The 21,915-nt window shown below is 41.3% G+C and overlaps 2 protein-coding genes and 1 long non-coding RNA gene across 4 annotated transcripts in view; 1 reads left to right on the top strand and 2 right to left on the bottom strand.

The window, feature by feature from the left end:
* LOC131459082 (uncharacterized) overlaps positions 1 to 10,595 on the top strand; it is a 36,598-nt gene extending 26,003 nt beyond the window's left edge. The window contains exon 5 of the long non-coding RNA XR_009240198.1: positions 7,012 to 10,595. This is a non-coding gene — a long non-coding RNA (uncharacterized LOC131459082). The remainder of the gene's footprint in view (positions 1 to 7,011) is intronic.
* slc17a6b (solute carrier family 17 member 6b) lies at positions 218 to 15,900 on the bottom strand. Its single transcript, XM_058628499.1, has 12 exons — positions 15,392 to 15,900; positions 13,736 to 13,991; positions 12,626 to 12,744; positions 10,379 to 10,493; positions 9,348 to 9,435; positions 9,170 to 9,256; positions 7,047 to 7,189; positions 6,794 to 6,943; positions 6,053 to 6,185; positions 5,625 to 5,735; positions 2,981 to 3,108; positions 218 to 719 (listed from the first exon to the last, which is right to left on the bottom strand). Exons 1-12 carry the CDS (start codon positions 15,463 to 15,465, stop codon positions 357 to 359), a joined length of 1,767 nt encoding a protein of 588 aa, XP_058484482.1. The 5' UTR covers positions 15,466 to 15,900; the 3' UTR covers positions 218 to 356.
* Positions 15,901 to 18,106: 2,206 nt separating this feature from the next.
* The window catches only part of ano5b (anoctamin 5b), a 29,663-nt gene continuing 25,854 nt past the window's right edge, over positions 18,107 to 21,915 (bottom strand). For both annotated transcript variants that reach the window (XM_058628497.1, XM_058628498.1), the window contains 2 exons: positions 20,750 to 20,855; positions 18,107 to 20,660 (listed from right to left, as the gene is read on the bottom strand). In XM_058628497.1, coding sequence (XP_058484480.1) covers positions 20,433 to 20,660; positions 20,750 to 20,855 — 334 coding nt within the window. In that variant the 3' untranslated portion in view covers positions 18,107 to 20,432. The remainder of the gene's footprint in view (positions 20,661 to 20,749; positions 20,856 to 21,915) is intronic.

Here is a 21,915-nt window from a genome sequence, read left to right as displayed (position 1 = left end):
AGATTCGATGTAACCCTACAGACTTCAGTGTGATCGGGAAGTCTCCACTATAATAGGATGGAAATGTTCACTCCAAATAAATATATTTATTATTAATATGCATAATAATACATTTAAAGACTGCCAATTTGATATGTTACCACTCTATTAATCAAATATTATTATATTTTCTATACTTTCGTAATTTTTTGATTAGTTTTTTTTTTATAGATGTTTTTGTAATAATTTGTGCAAACATGAGCTCACAATAATGGATTGTAGTGTTTCTCATTTGTTGGCATTTTTTTTTTATGACTAAACAGATACACACTCAGGAAAATAGGTCTACTCATATGTCAATGAATGTGTGTTTTGGTCTAAGAATATCCCTCCTCCTGCCTGTATCCATACCCCCCTCCTCCTCCTCCTCCTCCTCCTCCCTGTGCTTCTTCTTGGATGTACTCTTCCGTCTTCTCCCAGCCAGCAGCCCAGCCTCCGTTCACCTGCGTGGTCGCGCCGTACGTCTTCGCCGGGCCTCCGAGTGCGCCGTAATTCTGAGTTATGTCGCCCGTCTCCTCTGCCAGCTCGTCCTCGCCGATGAAGCCGCACTTCTCCTCGCTGGTCAGCTCCGGGTCGGCCCACGGTTGTTTCTCCCCCGACGCGAATAAGCCATAGAAGATCACGCCCCCGTAATGTACCATGGAGGCAATCAGGAACACATACTGCCATTCTTCTCGTGTCTGAAGGGAAAAAGAAAGCAAAATGTTGTCTTTTTAAACACTTATTTTTACTTAACAACTCATTTTCTTTTACTTATAACTAGTGTTATAAATTAAGCTCTTTAGCATTAACGGCGTTAGCATAATCCCATTAAATTGGATGGCGAGTGCTGTGTTCTCCGTATCCAACGCATTCTGGATCATCTCTCGACGCACTCCCCACATCCAAGTAATGATGTATGCAGTGTTAACAACCGAGCTGGCAGACAACCGAACCGTAGTAAGGAGACCAACGAAGACCGCTAGCTCCTTTAGCTCGGATTAGCTTGTTACGGCAACAACACATTAAACCACTGGATTCCGTCTGCGTTGAAGAACGGCACTTTATTCACAGCGTGATACGCGGCCTCTTTTATTATTGTGCGGCTCTCACAATAAGAGGAATAACTCAAACTATGCAGGGTGACATAGATATTGTCTCAATTAAAAAAAAAAACATTAGCACAAAGCAAGCCGACCCACTTTTCTATGTTGATAAGAGCATTAAAATGAGAAAAAAGAATGGGGACAAGAAGAAATCGAGGGACATTTAGAATAGATAAAAATGTGCGATTAATTGCAAGTTAACTATGACATTAATGCGATTAAATATTTTAATTGTTTGACAGCCCTACTTATAACAAAAAGCATTTACACAGTGTTCCTACCAACAAGTGCAAATGCCGAGAACCGTCCAAAAATGCACATTTACTCCTGTTTTCTTTTATGGATATTTAAAGGAATACTTACACCGATTAGCATTTAGCTTTGTATTACTATAATCGGGGTAGTATTTTTGAAAATTTGTGCTTCCCTACCTCAGTTTCCCCTGAGTTGAGAAATATCGTCATTCTTCCAGTGACAGTTGGTCCTGTTAGCTTAACTGTTAGCAAAGATGGCGGACACTGTTTACATTCTGGGAATGTATCCCCTACGAGTGGATATTTCTCAACTCAACACAACTCAGGGGAAACTGAGGTTTGGAAGCACAATTTTTCAAAAATACTTCCCCTATTCTTGTAATACAAAGCTAAATGCTAATCGGTGAAGTATTCCTTTAAGCTAAACAGACAAAAACACTAGTGTTTCCTGTTCACACCGCAATACACACAAGTAAAAAAACACCTAATGTTCTCTATTTTACATAACTACAACCTATTTTTTTTCTTTACAAACTAAGAAAAATATTACTTTAAAACATCTATATCTATGGAAATCTCATCAGGTGACAGACAACTCAACCCATTTATTGACAGAGGCCACCGTAGTTCCCTGACATGTTCATCTGCAGGCACTCTTAGGGCCAGCATTTCCATACATGTACGTCTTAAAGCAGCGTCCGTGTCAGTCTAGCATTTATGAATACTCGATCTCACAAATCCCATTTCAGTAGCAGCAATTTCTCTCTCTCATTTGTACATGCTCATGTTTACTTTGAGTGCCGAGTTGTTCATGTGTGGATACCAGCAAACCTTCTCACTCATGTGCTCAAGGACATTTCCATGGTTACCGTCTTCTTGACCAAAATAACAGTGCAACACCATCTGGATAACCATCTGTACGCATATAAATGGTGTACAACGTTGTTTTCTCTACTTTTAAAGAAATAGTCTCCATTGTGGGTTCATCTGACCTCCATAGTTGTTATCTTGGTTGTTGAGGAAAATAATCCGAATCAATGCTCTGCGGTTCTTTGGGGGAAACTAAATTTCATTGAGAGGGTTCTTCAGACGAACCTCCAACACTTTCTGTGCTCTGAGAAACTGAGATGTTTAATCATCTCCTTTTGTTGGTTCTTTGGAACATTGGAGGGTTCTTAATGTGTGATTTTTAGCGGACGCCATCTGAATTGTAAAAGGACGATATTCTGCAGCTACTTTTCAAAGGAAACAGCTCAAAGGAGAGATGTGGCTGTAATTTGTAACCCTAAGTGATTACTTTCATTTATTTTCTCACTCGGATGGCTCAGTGGTCGCGTGAGTCGTCTTTCAACCGGAAGGCTGTGGATTCAGCGCCACTACTCTGCATGTATAAAACAGTGTGAATAAAATATGTGTGATGGAAATGTGCTGCATATAAATGTGTGAGTGAATGGGTGAATGGCAGAACTGTAGCGTAAAGGCAGCCAAGAGTAGAAAAGCCAACCCATTTACTGTATACTGCTTTTAAACGCTTAAAATAAACTCCTTCGACTCATACAATGATCTTTATGACTGTATTAGAGCAGAAGAAAAAGCTTTTACCTTGTTTTTTGTCATAGCACCAACGATCAGGGGACACACCATGCCAGACAGCGTGCCCACACCGTTAGAAATCCCCATTAGGATGCTGGCGTAACGTGGAGCAATATCCAGGTGATTGACATTAAAACCTAACAGAGGGGGGAAATGAAAACATTGGATAAATAATCATCATGCAAATAAATGTCAACAACACATTCAGGACCCAGAAATGTGACCATGCTGTTGCTGTTGCATCCGCCTCCTCCCCCCACTTTGACTGGCTGAATGAGTAAGTGTCCTCGCCGAGCCGCCGGCTGACTGGTGAGTCCCGCGGGACGGCGAGCACTGAATTATTAAACACTCCAGCAGAAAGCTCAAGAACAACGGGGAAGGAAATGATTTCCTCACAGACCTCTGCAGCCAAACGGCAACACATACCATGTCTGTTTGAACGAGGGAAGTCGAGAGGATTCGTTCTGGTTTATACTCACACCCTCATATCCTTTTTATAACACACAGCAGTGGATTCTACAGTCCTGTGCAACAGCATAAATATTGCATGTATCAAATAACGATGAGCCCATTCATAACGAAGTCTATGTGAACCAAAGAAGCAAACCAACAACCCTCGTCTGGCTGAGCTCAGGTGTTGTGTTCTAGCACTTCATAAAAACCCAATACCATATAACAATAGAGTGAAAGTTACTGAATGAGAAACCCACACACACACAAATACTTTATAGGTTATAGAAAACTGATTTCACTCTTTTGTGAAATTATATACAAATGTAAACTGTCACTGCTCGTTAGGCTGCTGTCAACCTCCAACAAAAAGCATTTATTTGACCATATTTTAAATATGACTTTTGGTTTAGATTAGAAGATTGACAAGACTCTAATGGCTGTACAGTAAATACAGTAAAAAGCTATAGAGCCTAAAATAAGAGACTTCCGACCTGATTCTGTCCAAATGTAACAAAAGACATGCAGAAAAGACCTAGATAAACAAGTTTGGATTAAACAAGGACTGCAACTGTTATTCTTATGATCTATTTCTCAGTAAATGCATTTTCTTGATTATCTCTTTGTCCATAAAATGTCAGGAAATGGTGAATAAATGTTAACCGGTGACTCCCTAGACATCAAAATGGCAGCAAATGTCCAGAGAATATTCACATTTATGAAGCTCAACAAACCCCCACTCACAATGATTAATCAATGAATAATCAATGTTTTGCTGCAGCTCTAGTTTTAACAAACATATAACATGATGGTCCGTGCCATTTTTAAACCCTTAATCCCTCTTTCCGGGGGTTTCTTTGATCAGCTAATGGTCAGCGGTCTATACCTATAGTGCTGCTGAATCTTTTCATCTCGGCAATTAAGAAAATGAGCTATTTCTCCTCCAAAACATGTTCAAATTACTCCTTTAACCACGCTTTTGTACGTCAGTGTTGACCTTTTTAGTAAAAAATAAGGGCACAAGTTACACAGAATCAGAAAGCTACAATCAACACCTGCTGTTGTGAAAAGTATTTTACATATTTAGTTTGTACATGTAACTTTTCACAGCCTCCTCTGTTGTAAAAAGCTCCTTAGACGTTGACTTATTAACTGCTTCTCATTATTCTCATATATTTCATATACGAAAGAGAGGCAACAATTTTGGAATTGTGGATGCTCCATCTAATTTCTTAAATCTCAGACTAGTAATACAAGTAATTAAAAAAGCTAATCTGCATACTATCACACCGAAACACTGATTTGGGAAGCAACAAGAAGAAAATCAAGTCAGGCCAAAAGACTCAAATGACCTGGGGGCCACTGAGGGTCTGGTTTGGTCAGATTGGGGCCGGTAAACATCGGAATATTTGCGACAATATTTCACATCATTTCAATAATAACAGTGTTTGTTTTGATATGGAACGATAAATAGTTCACAATATAAACATATTTAAAATTAGTGCTGTGAAACGATTAAAATATTTAATTGCGATTAATCGCATTAATGTCATCGTTAACTCGTGATTAATCGCAATTAATCGCACATTTTTTATCTATTCTAATTGTCCCTTGATTTCTTTTTGTCCCATTATTTTTGGGACAGGATGCGTTGGACACGGAGAGCCAGCTTGGAGACGGAGAAGCGCACAACGCTCGTCATCCACTCAAAACGCAAAAAACGCAAACACAAAAAAGCGTGCGTGTTTCCGGTCTAGTTAGAGCCGGTGTGGTGTTGTACTTTTTCGAACCTTACTAGTTGTTGCAACAGCATGTGAAAAAAAAAATACAAAGTCTGCTCGGCCAAAAAGAGCGTTAATCTCGCGATAAAAAAAATGACGGCGTTAAAATGGGCTTGCGTTAATGAACAAAATGGACTGAAATAACTTGATATTAAGTGGCGGCCAGCATGGAATTGATTGGGGGGCAGCAAGTTTGAGACCTCTGCTCTAAAGGACGTGATTACATCTTCACTTCACCCCAAAACTGCAAGAGAGCTCAAGAGATTGCAAGATGTTTTAGTGAATATGTAGCCAAAGACCTGAGGCCATTTTCTGTACACTCACGCTAAATTATAACATCCACTCACTGTTATCCTATTATGAGGTTTTGATAACGTTACATTCCTTTTCATACAGTCACAGTGTGTTGTAATTGCACTTACCAGATATAGCAAAGCCACTGAAGCCCACTGCTAACACCAGGAACGATATGGCCACTCCTTTACTGTGGGAATATCCGACCACCAGCAGCAGCGTCGCCTCCATGCCAAATCCTGCCACAGAGACAGCAGGACACACACACACAAAGCCCGTAGGCTATTGGTCATCACGGTGCCAATTGAATTAACCACCATGCATGGTCTGCACTCAATTACACAAGTGGCACATATGAAATCAATGCACAGTCACAATTGGCCACGACTGTGTTTTTGTAAAGATCTATTAATGTGAGACAGAAATCTCTCATACTGCCGCCTTGGCAGGGAAACAAAAGTCAGCGGTATGGATCTGACACCAGGAAAACAACACCCTGCAGCATGAGCACAGAGGTGTGGAAAGTATTATTTCATTCCCAGTTCGGACTTCTCACCTCCACAGTTCATGATTTTCCTGACATTGGTGGTTGACAGGATGTTATTGCTGCGCAGGTGGTCAGCCAGCTGGCCGCCAAAGGGCACAATGATGGTCATCACCAGGTGGGGAAGAGCGGACAGAATGCCAACCTAGGACCACAGAAAGATAATTATTGTACAGTATTTTTTAGGAAACTGATATTTATTGTCTTTATTGTCAAGCCCTGACAATTCAACAAGCTTCTGGACATAAAAGAATCCACCAAAAAAGACGGTGTCAGATGCAGTTTTTCTCGTCAAATTTGATGAAATTGTAATCAAAGATTTATTGCAACAAAAGCTATAATTCTTATCCATTTTCTGACACTTGATTATTTAACCCTGAGTGCTTACACTCACTTGCCAAAATGCTCTGTGTTCTCAAGGGTTAACACTCTTCTGTGAAGACAGAAGACATGTTTCAGGGCTCTGTGCATATTATTAAACAGAAATAATACCATTAACGTGGGATATTTCTACACTTGATCGTCAAAAACACAACTTCTCAAAAACAAGTGCGTGTCCTTGTGTGGAGTGATTTCTTGTTATGTAACATATCAGCTGATGTGTTAGAACCCCGGGCCAAAAGTTTGCACCGACATTGATTTCGGTGTGTGACACGTTCAGCTCTAAAACACCAGTGCTGAATCCATCACTGAGAGAACACACCATCCATTTGTCACTTGTCCACTGGCTTGTATCATACAGTATACGCTCACCTTACTTATCTCAAAGCCAAACACTTCCTCAAAATATGCAGGTTGACTGATGAGCAGCAGGTAGAAGGTCCAGCTCCTGCAGAAGTTGGCCACGATGATTGCATAGACAGGCATAGAGGTGAAGAACTTCCTCCAGGGGGTTTTGAATTTCTGAAATTGATCCACACACATTAGTCAATATTAACTGTCTCTTGCATTGTACTTCTTTTTTTTTTAAGAGTACAAGTTGGAGCTGTGGAGCGTTTGCCGTCACCTCAGCAGCAGCCATTAGCTGGGCAGTCTCCCCGATGCTCTCCTCAATGTAGCAGCGCTCCTCATCGGTGATTGTTGGGTGTTCAGCAGGGCTCTCATAAGACACAAGGATCCAGAACATGTACCAGAATATGCCAAAGCACCCTGCAGAGGCAGATTACAGGAGAGATTCTTCAGATTCTTAACAGAGGAAGTCCAACTTATTAAGCTGCAAATGAAGCACTGCAGCTATTGGGGAATTAGAGCCAGACACGAAAGCTTAACTGGACTCACTTCAGTCCGGTGCAGAAAGATTGATGGTTATTTACAGGCATGCCAAAACATTGGACGAGATCAATACACAGTCTGTTGGGATAAATCTATTTGACTTTCACTGGGCTTTCTCACTGTTGAATTCTCCGGTTTAAAAACACTTCAGCCAAACATTTGCTGACACTGGGGATCCAAGAGCCTTAGATCACTGTCCTATAGGAGACTCTCACAGTGCACTCACTTGACGGTGGTTGGGGGTCAGACCCTTGGTGAGACAGGCGGCTATAGAAGGTTAGCAGAGCAATGTTTGTCATGGCTAACTACTGTACATATGTCTGACATCGGCAACGAGGAGAACAAGCTTGTTCGAGAGCTCCGTTTGGCCTGTGTAGGGTTTGAGCTGGCCAGCACTAGCGTTGAAGTGTTTGCATAATGTGATATAGGATTGGCCAACGCTTGGAAAGTTGAACATTTCTCAACTTACATTTTCCATTTAAGCTTTTTAGCAGAAAGAGAATGAGAGTGCAGAAGGAGATGGTGCAGGGGAGGGGGTATGGGGTAGGGTAAGGGCTAGGACAGAAGATGCTCTTGGAAGAGCTGGGTTGTCAAGAGCTTCTTGAAGACGGCCAGGGACACCCCTGTTCTGGTAGCGCTCGGCAGGTCGTTCCACCAGCGTGGAAACAGTCTGGATTGTCGTGTGCGGGGTGTGACGACAATCCTTTGATGAAGGGAGTAGTCAAGGGGGGGTAACATGAGCCAATTACAGTAGGTTCATGCGAGTCAGCCGTCAGGGGAGGTGGTTGGGGTAGGGTAAGGGCTAGGACAGAAGATGCTCTTCGAAGAGCTGGGTCGTCGAGAGCTTCTCGAAGACGGACAGGGATGCCCCTGTTCTGGTAGCGCTTGGCAGGTCGTTCCACCAGTGTGGAAAGAGTCTGGATTGTCATGTGCGGGGTGTTGACGACAATCCTTTGATGAAGGGAGTAGTCGAGGGTGGGTCACATGAGCCAATTACAGTAGGTGCATGCGAGTCAGCCGGCAGAGTGAGTGTGAGTATCTAATCGGGATGGCACGATACCACTTTTTTGTATTTGTTACCAATATCACTCAGCCATTTTAGACCCTTTAAACTGTTGACAACACATTTGTGGCATTTCAAGCTATTGTGTTTGGATTGTATTGGATTTTACATTTTTTTTATCTGTCCGATATCCGATCCAGTGATTTTGACCAGTATCTGACTGATACTGAGTATCATATCGGCTCATCCCTAGTATCTAATCAGCCAATCCCATGGTGGCTTCCCACCCCACAATGACAATGCATTGTGCCTCAACTAAGGAATACAATCATCCGTCCAAAACTGTCAAGGAAGCTGGTAAAATACAGTAATAGGCATATACAGACAAGGTTTGCAGAAGACTTGGTCCTTTCTGTCCAGTGGTGATCATCCACTCTTGGATGAAGTAATTCATCTCTCTTCTGGAAGGAGAAACGAGCTCTCCAGAGTCAGAACTAATAGATTTCCCTATGTTCCAATCAAGACTATCAGTCTGCACAATTCTTGATAGTTCTTTTAAATCTGAATTTTGATTAGGATTGCTTTAAGTCAAATTTGGTTGTGTGTGTCCATGGTGTCCTCTGTCCTTGTTTATTATGTTTCTTTGTTAATAAATTATTATATTGATTTTTGTACCATCTAACTGGAAAATAAATGTCCCTTTGTGGGACAATAAAGCTCTGAACTGAACAGAAGACCATCTCTGAACACACAACCAGGACCACACTTGATGCCACTATATTAGATGTCATTTGTACCTAATAAAGTGGCCAGAGCGTGGATATAACATGTAGGACCTCATCAGTCAATCTTACCATATACATAGAAGACTGAGGACCAGCCGGTGTACTGAACTAGGATCCCAGCCAGAGGCATCGCTATCACAGCTCCAGCGTAGGACCCTGACAAAACAGACAAAAACAGTTTTAATCAGTATATTAACATTTAAAACACCAAAGAAATGAAGGGAAATAGAGACAGCTGAGTGTTTACCACAGAATGATATGGTGGCCAGACGACTTCTCTCCAGTGGAGGTGCCCACTTACTCCAGATGCCATGGCAGGCCGGATAAGTCACTCCCTAAAGAGACCACAGAGCAACAGTCGGTCTTTATTCGCGGTGAGGACAACACGCGAAAAGAGACCGGATGTCTAAGTGTTTCACTCTAAAGAGCCGAGTCATCGTGATCTGTAAATGTGTGTGTTGAACGAGAATGGACAACAAAGAGCTGACAAAGATGATCAAATACAGTTACAGACCCCATGTGTAAAATAATTTGCACCCATCTCGGCCCAGTAAATATTGGATGTCGAAATGCAAGTAAGAATTAACATTTTCACCCCGATTAACACGAGCCGTTCATGGAGCAAAGCAGCTCTTAAATCTGCAGCCATTAGTTCTTCATCAGTCACTAATTTGAACAAACTGCACTGATGTGAAATCAGCATGGACTTCCTGAAGACAGCGCTGTGCGTCATCTGTGCGCACTGAAATGAGATTTTAATTTTAATATTTTACTTCATAATACCTCGTTTTTTTGGACATCTTAATAGAAAATGATCATATTTCTGTGCATGTGACTTCAACGACCAGTCAAAGATGGTTTGTTGTACTATATCTGTGTGTCATGTTGCACTACAAAGCCAGGGGATTGATTTGCTTTTGAATATCAGCATTTTCCTTTCCATCCATTTGAGAACATGTGTATGAATCTTTGTTGCCAGGATACAAAGTGACAGTAAAAAAAAAACCAAACACATAGTGGCCCTGAATCAATACTATGCATCTTATATTTCCTCCGGCTGTGAGTCTCATGTTACAGTCTTTCCCTTTCATGCCTTCATGTGGAGTACATCACCGCTAATCCCCATGCAGCCATTCACGGACACAATAACACGGACGCAACCTCAGACTCATGGCACCTGCTTTTGTTCTGGCCACGGTGAGAGTGTGAACAGTGTGTCCAGCACTCCGCGGCACAAAGGAAAGCTCCAGAAATACAACACCTTTAACAGTCTCTTACCTCCACCAGGCCTTGTAATATCCTCACAAAGATGACACATCCATAATGCACCCGAGCGGCCGAGGGGATGAACATGTTGAGCGTGGAGGTGAGGATAATGGCTGCACCAAACACCCTGCAAATCATCAAATGCTGGTTAAATGTAGCATTTTTATGAAATATTCACATTTTTAAAAGGAAAAATGACAAATATTGTCACTTTATACCAAAAATATCCAGTGGTAGAAGGAATTATCAAAGCATAATTGTTTTGATTTGATTATGTTTCATGAATCCAGCATAGGCCTGAAGTGAAAATATATATTATATATAATTTTGATACACAGACTGAATTCTACTAACTTAAATAAAATGTGTTATTTTTTTTAATAAAAGGCATTTTAAGGCTTCAAATTTGTCATTTTCTGCTTTTGAGGAAAAAAAGAAGGGGTAAACAAATAATGAATAAAATGTTCATTCAAAAAAAAAAGAAGCGCGTGCACTGGTGCAGCCTGAGTGTCGTGTACCCTTCTGACGTCACATCAACAGATATCTTTTCTTTTTTTTAATACAGCAACGCCCCGTAATGGTGCTGTGCGTTGCCTAGCAACCGTTTTCACGTGGGTTAATCTTTCAAGAAATATGTTTTTTTTTTTCATTTGATAAATACAAACAACCAGGACCTGGCTTACATTTTTATTTTTCAATTATATGCATTTATTTATTCATTCATTCATTTCTGACCTTGTGAATTCGGCTAAATCATTAATGATTTATTTATTTATTTTGCAAAATGATTGAGTTTTTTTTTTGTCTGTCACTGAGGGAGCAGCTGAGCGCGTGCTGCAGGGAGGAAACAGACACGGTGATGCTTCTCGTTTGTGCGCGCGGGGGTGTGTGTTGGTGTGTAGGGGGGGACCCTAATCCGGTTGAGGCCACTGTTGGGCACGAGACCAATGGATTCGATTGCATCCTCGTGTCAATCAAGAGGGCGTGGAGCAGGCGACACGAGAGGATTAGATAGATAGATAGATAGATAGATAGATGGAACAGTAGCATAAAAACACTCAGTTTGAAATTAGGTTATTACAATTATTCTAGTGCTGGTGTTACTATAGTAACGATGAAAGAACCATGCTATTTACATATTGGTTCTCTTAAACAAGAGCTGCCGTGTTAATGTTGCAGCCGCGCTGTTAGTTATGCAGCGCAGCGGGGATGAGATGACTTTCGGCATTGGCAACGCTCGCGTGGATAAAATGCATTTGGCGGCACTGGAGCAGCAGAGTCTGGTCTCCATGGCCGTGTCTCACTGTCTCCAGGGAGCTCATTAACAGGTGGCAGGAAGCCCTGACACCGCAGAGCTGCGGGGAGGCCCGCAGCCAGGCAGCCTGCAGGCCCGCGCCCTCCCCGCAGCTCTGCATCTTCACAGCGGCTGACTGTCTGTCTGTCTGTGTGTCTGACTGTCTGCCTTACATACCCAGCCTGGAACAGAACAGTGCGCCACCTCCCTTTTAGCTCCTCACTCAGACAAAAAAAAAAAGCCAAATCTTCTCCTTTTTTCTAGTTTGTAAAGATTTTCTTTTAAAATCCACACATTTCGTTTCAGACACTAACATGGAACCCCCCCCCCCCCTTTACCCCTGTTTTGACCAAGTCATAGCCCATTTTGAAAGCGCAATTGTATTTTATGTATTTTATGTTTTCACGTGAACCATTACTCCAGTTCTCAGTGTAAAATGTGTAATAATGCCCATAAAAACATGAATTATGTGCCTACTAATCATCTGCATGAGTGTGCAGTAATTTAGATAAATATGCATTAGCACGTACAGGATCAGCCACTGTAGTGATTTTTTTTTGGGCTATTAATAATCATGAGGGTGTCCCCTTTTTCGTCCTTGAGGCCCCGCCCCCCCTGAAATGTCTGTGCACGCCACTGAATCACAATTATAAAACAGAGGACTGGTTTAGAGCAGTGTGTGTGTGTGTGTGTGTTTTAAAATGAGTTTAAAGGCCTTTTGCACACACAGGTCGGAATATTTGAATGAATAATGGCCGCGTTCCATTTCGTTTCTTCATTTTCACACTGTCCAGGCTTCATCAGTAACACCTGTGATTGTCCTGCATGAAACATTTTTTTTTTAAATGTCTCCTTTTTCCGTTTCATTTCACCTCCTTTTCTCACCTTGTGTTTATTTAAAATAACAACGGTTACAACTACACTCATAAAACCATGGTGCTGCTGTGTGTTGCTGTTGTTGTTACCTGTTTGCTGCCAGCCTGGAGGATATATATCCCCCCGGGATTTGTGTCACGATGTAGCCCCAGAAAAACGATCCATGAATCATCCCCACCGTCTCCGGATCCCAGTTGAACTTGGCTTTCTGAATATGGAAAACAATGCAGTAAAAAAATATGACTTTGTTTATTTATTATTTTTGTTTTAAGAGACATGCTTCTTTGTCATTTTGAGAAATAAATATATTCTCTCCAGGGAGCACATGTGAAGGTAATCCTGGTTTATTTCGATCATATATTAATTAAAAAAAATGTATCTGAGCATTTCAAAATAAAACTAAAGAAGATAAACCTGCTGGCTATAGATGATTATTTGGCATATTTTGCATAAATGCGTGCACATAAGGCAAGTATTTTTGAATTATTCGATTTATGTATCATTAATAGAATGTAAATATTCTATACATTATGAATCTATACATTGTAATTTTAAAGAGTTTAAAGATAAACTGCTGTGGCCTTTGACAACAAATATGTTGTAGGGTTTCTACTTGGTGTTTAGTCTTGTGATGCACGTGATGTAACGTGTGTTTTATAATCACATGATTTAATACAGCTGACGTGCAGGTATTTTTTAATGAAGATAAATACACTATTTGTCATAATGTTGCTCTTATGATGAGAAAACGTATCAAAAACTCTCAGATCTTCATGATTTAGATTTTTGTTTTTGAATTTTTAAAAAAACCCTTCAGATGAGTCATATCAGTTATTAATCATATCACGGTTTCAATGTCATTAGAATAATCGCAATGTGTTTGTTTCCCTTTAGCGAGTCTAAATGGCGCATGGATGCATTGGTCGTGTTTTAAAAGGCTTAAAAGAGTGTTTTTTGTTTTTAAAAAAGCTTTTCATTATCATATATATGAAAACATCCAAATCTAAATGATGATAAATCAATAAATGGTTCATTTTGACATTTGTGGGATCATTTACGGTCTGATATGACAGCAGGCCTTTTTATCAGAGCATTTCTTATTTTCTTTTCTTTCCTCTTTTTTATTTTATTTTGACATGTCCTCGTGTGTGATTTCACATGAGGCGCGCGCCCGCACGCAGCCCCTCACTATGCCACACCTCTTTGATGATGATCTTGCCGTTCTCGTGGACGGTGCTGTTGTTCACCATGCTGACTATGGCCACGCCCAGGTTACACCGGATACCGAAGGAGATGCAGAAGCCCAAGCCGCTCATCATGGCGATGATGTAGCGGCGCGGCGCGCCGAAGCACGTGCAGTCGCACAGCGGGGCTTTCTTCTCCGGGGCCTCGCGGGGCCGCCCGTCCTCCGTCATCTCGATCACATCCCCGCTTTTCTGCTTCCTCTCCATCACCCTGCAACATGCACCCAGGTGAGGACAAGTCTGTCAGACACCAGCACGTGACCTGGTGCTGCTGAAAAACTAAGATTCCCTCATAAATAATGGATTTTTTTCTCTTCAAAGGAGTTGAGGCCTTTTTTTTTTTTTAAATCTCCAACTATGAATAATTTGGACATGGAGCTGCTGTGTCTTCTTGTGGTTTATTAATGTTTTATTCCAGTCAAGACAGTGCAACAAGCAATATCATCAATCAGTGTGTGTGTGTGGCGCGAGGCCTTCACTGTGTCCCCCACTGTCACATCAGAGAAAATCCAATCTGTGCATGAAGATGAAACCAGATCAAAACCCGCGCGTAAATCCACATTTGCGCATTTATTAGTAACAATAATAAAACAAGCGTGAGTGGAAAGGTGAGTAAACAAACACATAAACACAAAACAATCGTCGCCTGTGGATCTTGTCCCTGACTTGTACCGCATTGCAGCAGCGCCGCTCACTATTTCCACACTAATTAGCATTCAGGGGGCCGAGCAGAGGCTCCAGCCTCCAGACACATCACGTCTATGGGCATTCCTCAAAGTACACCTCTCCTCCTCCTCCTCCTCCTCCTCCTCAGGAGAGTCACATTGATCCCCCCTCCACACACACACACACACACACGTTGTTTTTCCACACTCAGGATGAAAAAATGGTATAAAAAAAAAAGGAAAGGAAAAGGAAAAATTGAAATATTCAAATTCATGTGTCTGCAATCCAAAGAAGAACTCAGAGGAGAATGGAATAAAAAAAATGGATGCAGGAGCTGGAGTGAAATCCAAAGGCCTGTTTGTCTTTTAAGGGTTTTGTCTCGAGAGACGCAGAATTACTATATTCTATTATTAAAATATATGTATATATAACAAAAGAAAACGATGCCAGATCCTCAGCTATAGTCTTTTTTTTTAATGATACATGTTCAGCAGATGCAGGGAATGTTCCTTTAATGTCCCCTTGAGGGGTGAATCCACGAGAGCGCGTTGTTTTCAGATGGAAAAAAGAAAAAAAATGGCTGAGAAAAGTCAAACAAATGACGATGATTTAAAATGCTAAGGTCTTTAAAGAGAATATTATCAGTTATGGTTTAAACATCGCATGCACGGCCTTAATGAGATTCTGGTTCAGGCCCCGCGCAGCACCAGGATAGACCAGTGGCATCTGCTCCACTAAAACCTCCACACACACACACACACGATGACATAATTTCCCCCACGTCCAGAGGCGTGACTACACATCCGTGTAAGTTGTAAAAACAGATGTGCGGTGTCTCACATCGGATACACTGTGTTTATGCAAATAAAAAAAAAACCCCACACATCAGGTACTTCACGCACGCGCCATTCAGGATGTACCAAAATAAAGATGATGCGCCCTTACCTGTAAACATGACCCAGGGTTTTCCCCGCAAATTCCTTCACCCCCGCCGTCGCTCTCGCCTTCACTGACTCCATATCCAGTTCGTGTGTAAAGGCCTGTTTTTCTTTTTCCTCCTCCGTGTTATTTTACTGTTTCATCGTCATGGCACGCGCAGGACGGCTGAACAACTTCTAATAAGAATGAATCGGAGCGCGCGGGGAGGAGGCGACGGTCCACCCGCACGAGACTTCACTGGGTGCAAAATAAATAAAGAAATAAATGCATAAATAAACAGAAAGGATGAAAATCAAACGAGCCGCACGCCTTCATCGTCCTCTGCCTGGCGTCGCACCGCAGCCGCGCCGAGAGCCATCACCGCGGGAGGGAGGGGGGGGAGACACGGAAAGGTGTGGAAGTGGGACGAAGTGAGAACCGGCGTCGTCGAGCGATATGGATCAGTGTCCGCAACAGCGGGAAAAAGAGAGAGAGAGAGAGGGGAGAGAGAGATGGAGAGGGCGAGAGAGAGAGAGAGCGCGAGGGAGAGAACGAGAGAGAGAGAGTGTGAATAGAGATATTAAAAGAAAAGATGGTTAAAGTTTTAAAAAGCAGAAATGTGTGTTTGAGCTAAATGAGCTTTTTTAGTAAAGGGAAGAAGGGTGGGCGTGTGTGTGTGTGTGTGTGCTGAGCGCAGGTTCACGTGACGTCGCTTTCAGCACCGAGGTCAGTGACAGCGGCGCGTGCAGCATCTGCAGCAAGAGCACACTCGGACAAGTGCGACACGCGAGGCTGTTTATGTTAGTAATCTTAATACAGATTATTATTTTTTATTATTTCTATAATAAAAAAAAAGGGCCTAAAAGAAATATAGGCCCTGGGTAATGTTTTATTTGATTTATTTGTTAATGCATTAAGTGGCAGAACTCTGTGAGCTACTGCCGCGCGCGCTCTCTCCCGAGGGCGGTGCTATGGAAACCAAACGAGCAGGAGTGGGAACCCTCCGCCCCGCCTCCCCCAAAACATCATCTCCTCCTCACACCCATCAATAATTCAAGCATCTCCCCCGATTTCCATCCCCCCTGACAACCACATCCTTCCACACAGGCACGGATAAAAAAATTTAAATCAAAATTAGTGTTTTTGTTTTGTTTATTTTAATTTATTTTTAAAAGCAACGTATTTATCAGATCTCCATCGAATCACCCTTATGGCAATTTAGCCATAAAATGCTGCACACTGTGACACATGCATGAAACAACATTGTTTATATTATAATAATAATAATACTAATCATAATATTATTATTATGATTATTCTTATATGATATAATGCTAATATTATCAGATTAGACACATATTATAACTGTGATGTTAGGATCCAAAGGGAAAAGCGCGTGCACTGCTTCTCTTGTCATTTGTGGGTGCTGGATGCCACCTGGTGTTTAAATAGTGTACTGCATCTTTCTCAAACTTTATACACACACACACACACCTGCAACATATCAGTGTTGATCCGCCTTCACTGCATGCGTTCACTGCAGCATTGCATTGGTCCCGACTCAGTGATGGACAAACCGGTGAGTCCTTGATTCCTGTCGTTTTCACTGCGGAACATGCTGGAAAACAGATTGAGTTGCTGAATCTATAACTGAAGCAGCCACAGTTGGTCAGGTCTGCCCCTACAGGCTTGTACAGTAAACTCTAAGACACAATGAGTATTAGTATTAGTATTTTTATGACTTATTTATCTATTTATTGTGGGTAACTTCTTAATGTGTAACCATCAAAGTATATGCTGTGTCCTCCGCCGTGAGTTACTGTTGCCTTTCTGTCATTTTCAACCAGTCTGGTCATAGTCCTTTGACCTCTGACATCACGAACCACTACTCGATGGATAGTTTCTCTTGTTTTGGACCGTGGTTGTGCAGTTTCTGAAATACTCACCAACTCACTACAATCACTTAACTTTCTTCTGCTTGGATCCTTGTTTCCTCTCTCTTAGGTCCTCTGGTAGAAGCCTGGTAGTTTGATGTTCCTGCACAGTATCTCAGCTGTCTGTTGGACGGTTGTACCTGGAATCTGCTGCAGCCACTCGCCCAGGTAATGGGGGTCAAAGGTCAAAGTTGTGCTTTTATTCCCCACTTTCTTCTCTCATTTCTTCTCAAGTCCCTTCTTCTTGGTGTTGCTGTCACTTGGGATAATTTTATTTATTTATTTGTTTATTTATTCTTGAGTCCAGTTGGCCAACCATCATCACTTTTCAGTGTGGATCTCTAAGCCCGGCACGATCTGTATCAGATCAGTCTTTAAGGAGTGGTTGAATTTAGCAATAATTGTGCATTTTTGTTCATAAAAACGAGCCAAATTTCAGAAATTCAACCCAATTTTAAACATATTTAGTACTTTTTGCTCAGGTGTGTTTTTTGTGCTAAAAAAAGGATATAAGATACTTTATATAGCACATTCTTATACCCTCTGTATATACTCTGCGTGTAAACATAGTTATAGAAAAAAGCAGCCGAAATGCTATGTGTTCTAAAGGTTAATTTGTCTTTTTTTGTGAGATTATTGTGACTGCAATATTTGTATGAAAACCTTTGTTGTTGAAATTAAGAACTGACTTAAATTAAGTGTTTGCAAAGGCCTAACACTTCTATTTAGTAAAGTCTAAGCTCTTTTCGTAAACTTAACTGTCATTTCTGTTTAACTTGACATGAAAACAAAACCCCACACACTAAAATAATAGTTGTTTCTTCATTTATTGTGAATATCTTTACTGCATTTCTGCACAACAGGCTACAATAAGTTACCGTCAGAATATTTACAGAACCATTCCTGCACATCAAATGGGACAGAGGACAACAACCACGACTCTGCAGAGGCTAGCGGCAGCGACGACAGTAGATATGAAACAAGTTTGGAGTCGAGACAGGAAAATGCCGTCGTTACAAATCTCATACAAAAACAAGTAAACACAGACATTTAAGGCATTTGTTGTCGGGGGAGATTGCGGCACACGGAGCACCATGCACGGAGTGATGTTCCACAAATATTAAAGGACATTTGATCCTGAGAACAGAGTAAATCAGGCTTCAGGGCTGACATCGCAACTGCGATCGACGACAGAGAAAATCACGGTTCAAACACAGAATGCTTGTTTAGCTTCAGCGGATTGGAAAGCCACACAGTGTCTGATAAATATAATAATACTGTAAGTAATAAGACATCAAATCCTGCATCACCCACAGGAGTCCGGTCCCTTGGCAAAGTCGTAATTAATGGTATAAACCAGTCTTGTAGATCTCTCTGAACCAACACGTCTTTAAATGAGACATGAGTGAATTGTTAATAAAATATTTTTTTCAATTTTAAACACAAATGACTCGACTACAACCCAATAAATAAATATCTGTTATGTCTACCGCAACGCTCAGAGGTTACTAAAGGTTTTTTTTAATTTACTAAAACCTTCACTTATAAATTAACCAGGGCATAAGAACTCTTTTTTTAGGTTAATCTGAATTCAAGTAGACACCAAACAAATGTATAAAAATAGCAATATTGGCCATCGTTATCCAAGTGCAACACAGTTTATGATTGTGTGGTACCGATTGAACTCTTAATGAATCAGAAAATCTATCCCGACATCGTGTTCTTCAGGTAATCTGCTGTAATCTGAAGTCTTATAATTGGTCCCCGTGTGAGTTGGAAATTCATATGGAAGATCACACGATAATGAGCCCGTGGCTTCTGCTGCAGTATCATGGAGGTACTTGGTTTTCAAATGCACAGTTTTTAAAAACAATACGCTTAAAAAATATCATATAGCCCAGCTATAGGTATAAGTAATGTAGCTACCAAAATTAAAAGTGATTTAGAAGGAAACATAGGAACTACTTATTATATCTGATATAGATGTAAATGACTTTTTTTAATATCTGATATATTTCAACATTTTGTACATCTTGAGTGTTTTTTACATTCATAATTTAAGGATATAAACTTCCAACCACAGCTAGTATTCGTTAAGACAATTTCACGACAGACACATGGAGCGTTTTACGCGTCTAAACAGTCCAGTCCTTTCGTCTTGTAGACGAATCACATGCAAAACAATTATAATATCATCGCCTGCTCTTCAAAAGGTAAATAACACCTTACTTCACACGTTTGCCATCACATTAAACTCAAGCTCCAGCAGCACATTTCAGTCACGACAAATGGAGAGAGTCGCTGGATTACACGGTGAATGACAAAAGAAAACTGCACTTCCATTCGCTTCTTTGCACTTTCTAAAACTTTTTATGGCACAAAAAAACAGTCACTTTTCGAAAGCTGTTTAACGTATGTGAGCACTTTGAGACGCCGCTTTGGGTTTTATTTTTCTGATGCCTCCTAAAAGTCATAGACTGTATAGGAAAATGGACAAAATCCCTTTGAAAAACAAACTTCCTGTTGTAAAATCACAAAGGTTTTTGGAAAACTTTAACGTCTATTTAACTCTGAATGGAATTTAGCAGAATTTAAAAAAAAAAATTGACATCATGTTCTCTTGAACAAGACCTGAAATTAGCGATCGAGACTCCTTGGGAAGAAGTTATGAATCAGGTGGGAATTAGAAGTCCATTCACACTGAGCTACGTTGCCCCCTGGTGGTGAACTGCTACTTCCATCTTCAGCCAAACCAGAGCTGGTTCAATATTAACGGCCATAACTTTCAAGGTTCCCTCCCTAGATACAAAGGTACTGATCTCAAGGCTTTACTTACGCTGTGCATCAGAATCAGATGTTAGGCATTGTCTCCTCGGGTCTGAGCAGTCTACAATAAAATCTTTCAACTTCACTCATCACTGACTCCTCACCTGAGAATCAAAAATCTCCCGGGCTTCACTTTCCAAATTAGAAGACTGCCCATTTATACACAGTCTATGTAAAGGAGTGGATGTTTCCATCCGTTTCAAAGTTGATAGCCTTTTTTTAGCCTTTTGTGGTTGTTGTTTTTTTTAAACAGTGTATTAAACTCCCAGACTTGTCCGTTCTCGGGTGTGTTAGTTGAAGGAGCGTTGCTACAGACACTCAGACAACACCTCGTGATTGTCCAACAACAAGGACGCCTCCGACGACGGCGGCTCCGTAACGAAGCTGGCGCTCAGCTGGATTTTGAGCCGCTCCACCTCGTATTTGTGTAGGTCCTCTTGGATCAGGTAGCGCTCTCGTTTGATCCGCGCCGTCACATCTGACGGGATGTCGGGGATCAGCCACGCGACAAAGAACTTCACCACAAAGACCACGTGCTGCGGAGGGAGGGAGAACCATGACACGGTTTAGAGTTTAATCAGTTTAATCTGAATAAATGCTTTAATGCATGAATGCACTGCCTTACTTCCATGATAATAATGAAGGCCATTTTGGCTGCCAGGATGTGCCAGAACTGCATGGTGTGAGTGTACTCCCGCTCATGTCCTGGAGGGTAACGGTAGTCACGGTATCTAAACACAGCAAAAACAAACAGACAGTTCTCCAGTTACACAGGAGCACAGACATACCTCCATACTCCATATGACACTTGTTGACAAGCCAGTGACACCAGGGAAAATACGGTATGCTGTAAAGCAGAATTCTGTAATCTGGACCTGAAACCAGAAGTTACACAGTGCTAAAGGTGATACAGACCTGCTCAGGATTTATTTACAATCAAAATAATCTTGGAGACATGATTTGAAAGTTGAAATCCTGCATAGTGTTGCTTTAAAATCCCTGCATATTAGCAAATGATACTGGTTTGTTTTTGTGAAGTCTTTACTGCTATAATTAATAGGAACATTAAAGGTTGAGTTTTTGTTTTAATTGGCAGAAAGTGAACACTATAGCCATTAGTATGTTTGCATCAGTGCAAATCAACTGCTTCAAAATCAAAAATGTTTGGTTTTCATAGCTTTAGAAGAAGCCATTTATACTAACAGCTGTGTTTCCACCGAGTGGAGCGGTTCGGTTCGGTACAGTTTTGCGTTTCCATTAGAAATAGTACCCAATCGTTACATTTTTGACACCCTTCCCTTGGAGTACCAGAGTACAATGGTACACTCCGGGTGCAGCTAAATTGGCTCCACCCATGACACTCTCTTGCGATTGGTGTAAATATCCCGGGAAAGTCGAGGTAAATGCTGCAGTCTATTCTCATACAAAGCTTAAAGGAATCATTCACAGATTAGCATTTAGCTTTGTATTACTAGAATAGGGGTAGTATTTTTGAAAAATTGTGCTTTCCAACCTCAGTTTCCAACTCTAGAGTCGAGAAATATCTTCATTCTTTTCTTTGTTACTTGCCCACAAGTGACACTTGGTCCTGTTAGCATAACTGCTAGCAAAGATGGCGGACAATGTTTACATTCTGGGAATGAGGTCCCACAGCATTAGACAAAGGCCTTGTTTTACAGAGGCTGTCATCTTGCACTATGTTACTACTGCAGCGTGTTTTGGAACGGCTCTTGGAAAGGAGGAACCAGCAGAGAATGTGGGAACGTGGAAGTAGCGAGAGCTGCACAAGAG

This window comes from Solea solea, chromosome 5 (genome assembly GCF_958295425.1).
Source record: "Solea solea chromosome 5, fSolSol10.1, whole genome shotgun sequence".
In the NCBI taxonomy this organism is placed as follows: Eukaryota; Metazoa; Chordata; class Actinopteri; order Pleuronectiformes; family Soleidae; genus Solea; species Solea solea.
Note: the sequence above shows the minus strand (reverse complement) of the source record. Positions and strands in the feature narration are given on the sequence as shown.

Excerpts from the sequence above, each read along its gene's own strand:
- slc17a6b (XM_058628499.1), bottom strand. The coding sequence starts at position 15,465 with ATGGAGTCAGTGAAGGCGAGAGCGACGGCGGGGGTGAAGGAATTTGCG. Across the intron at positions 3,109-5,624 it reads CAGTGGCTTTGCTATATCTG|GTTTTAATGTCAATCACCTG; the intron begins GTAAGTGCAATT and ends CCCCTCTGTTAG. Across the intron at positions 720-2,980 it reads GTGCTATGACAAAAAACAAG|ACACGAGAAGAATGGCAGTA; the intron begins GTAAAAGCTTTT and ends TTTTCCCTTCAG.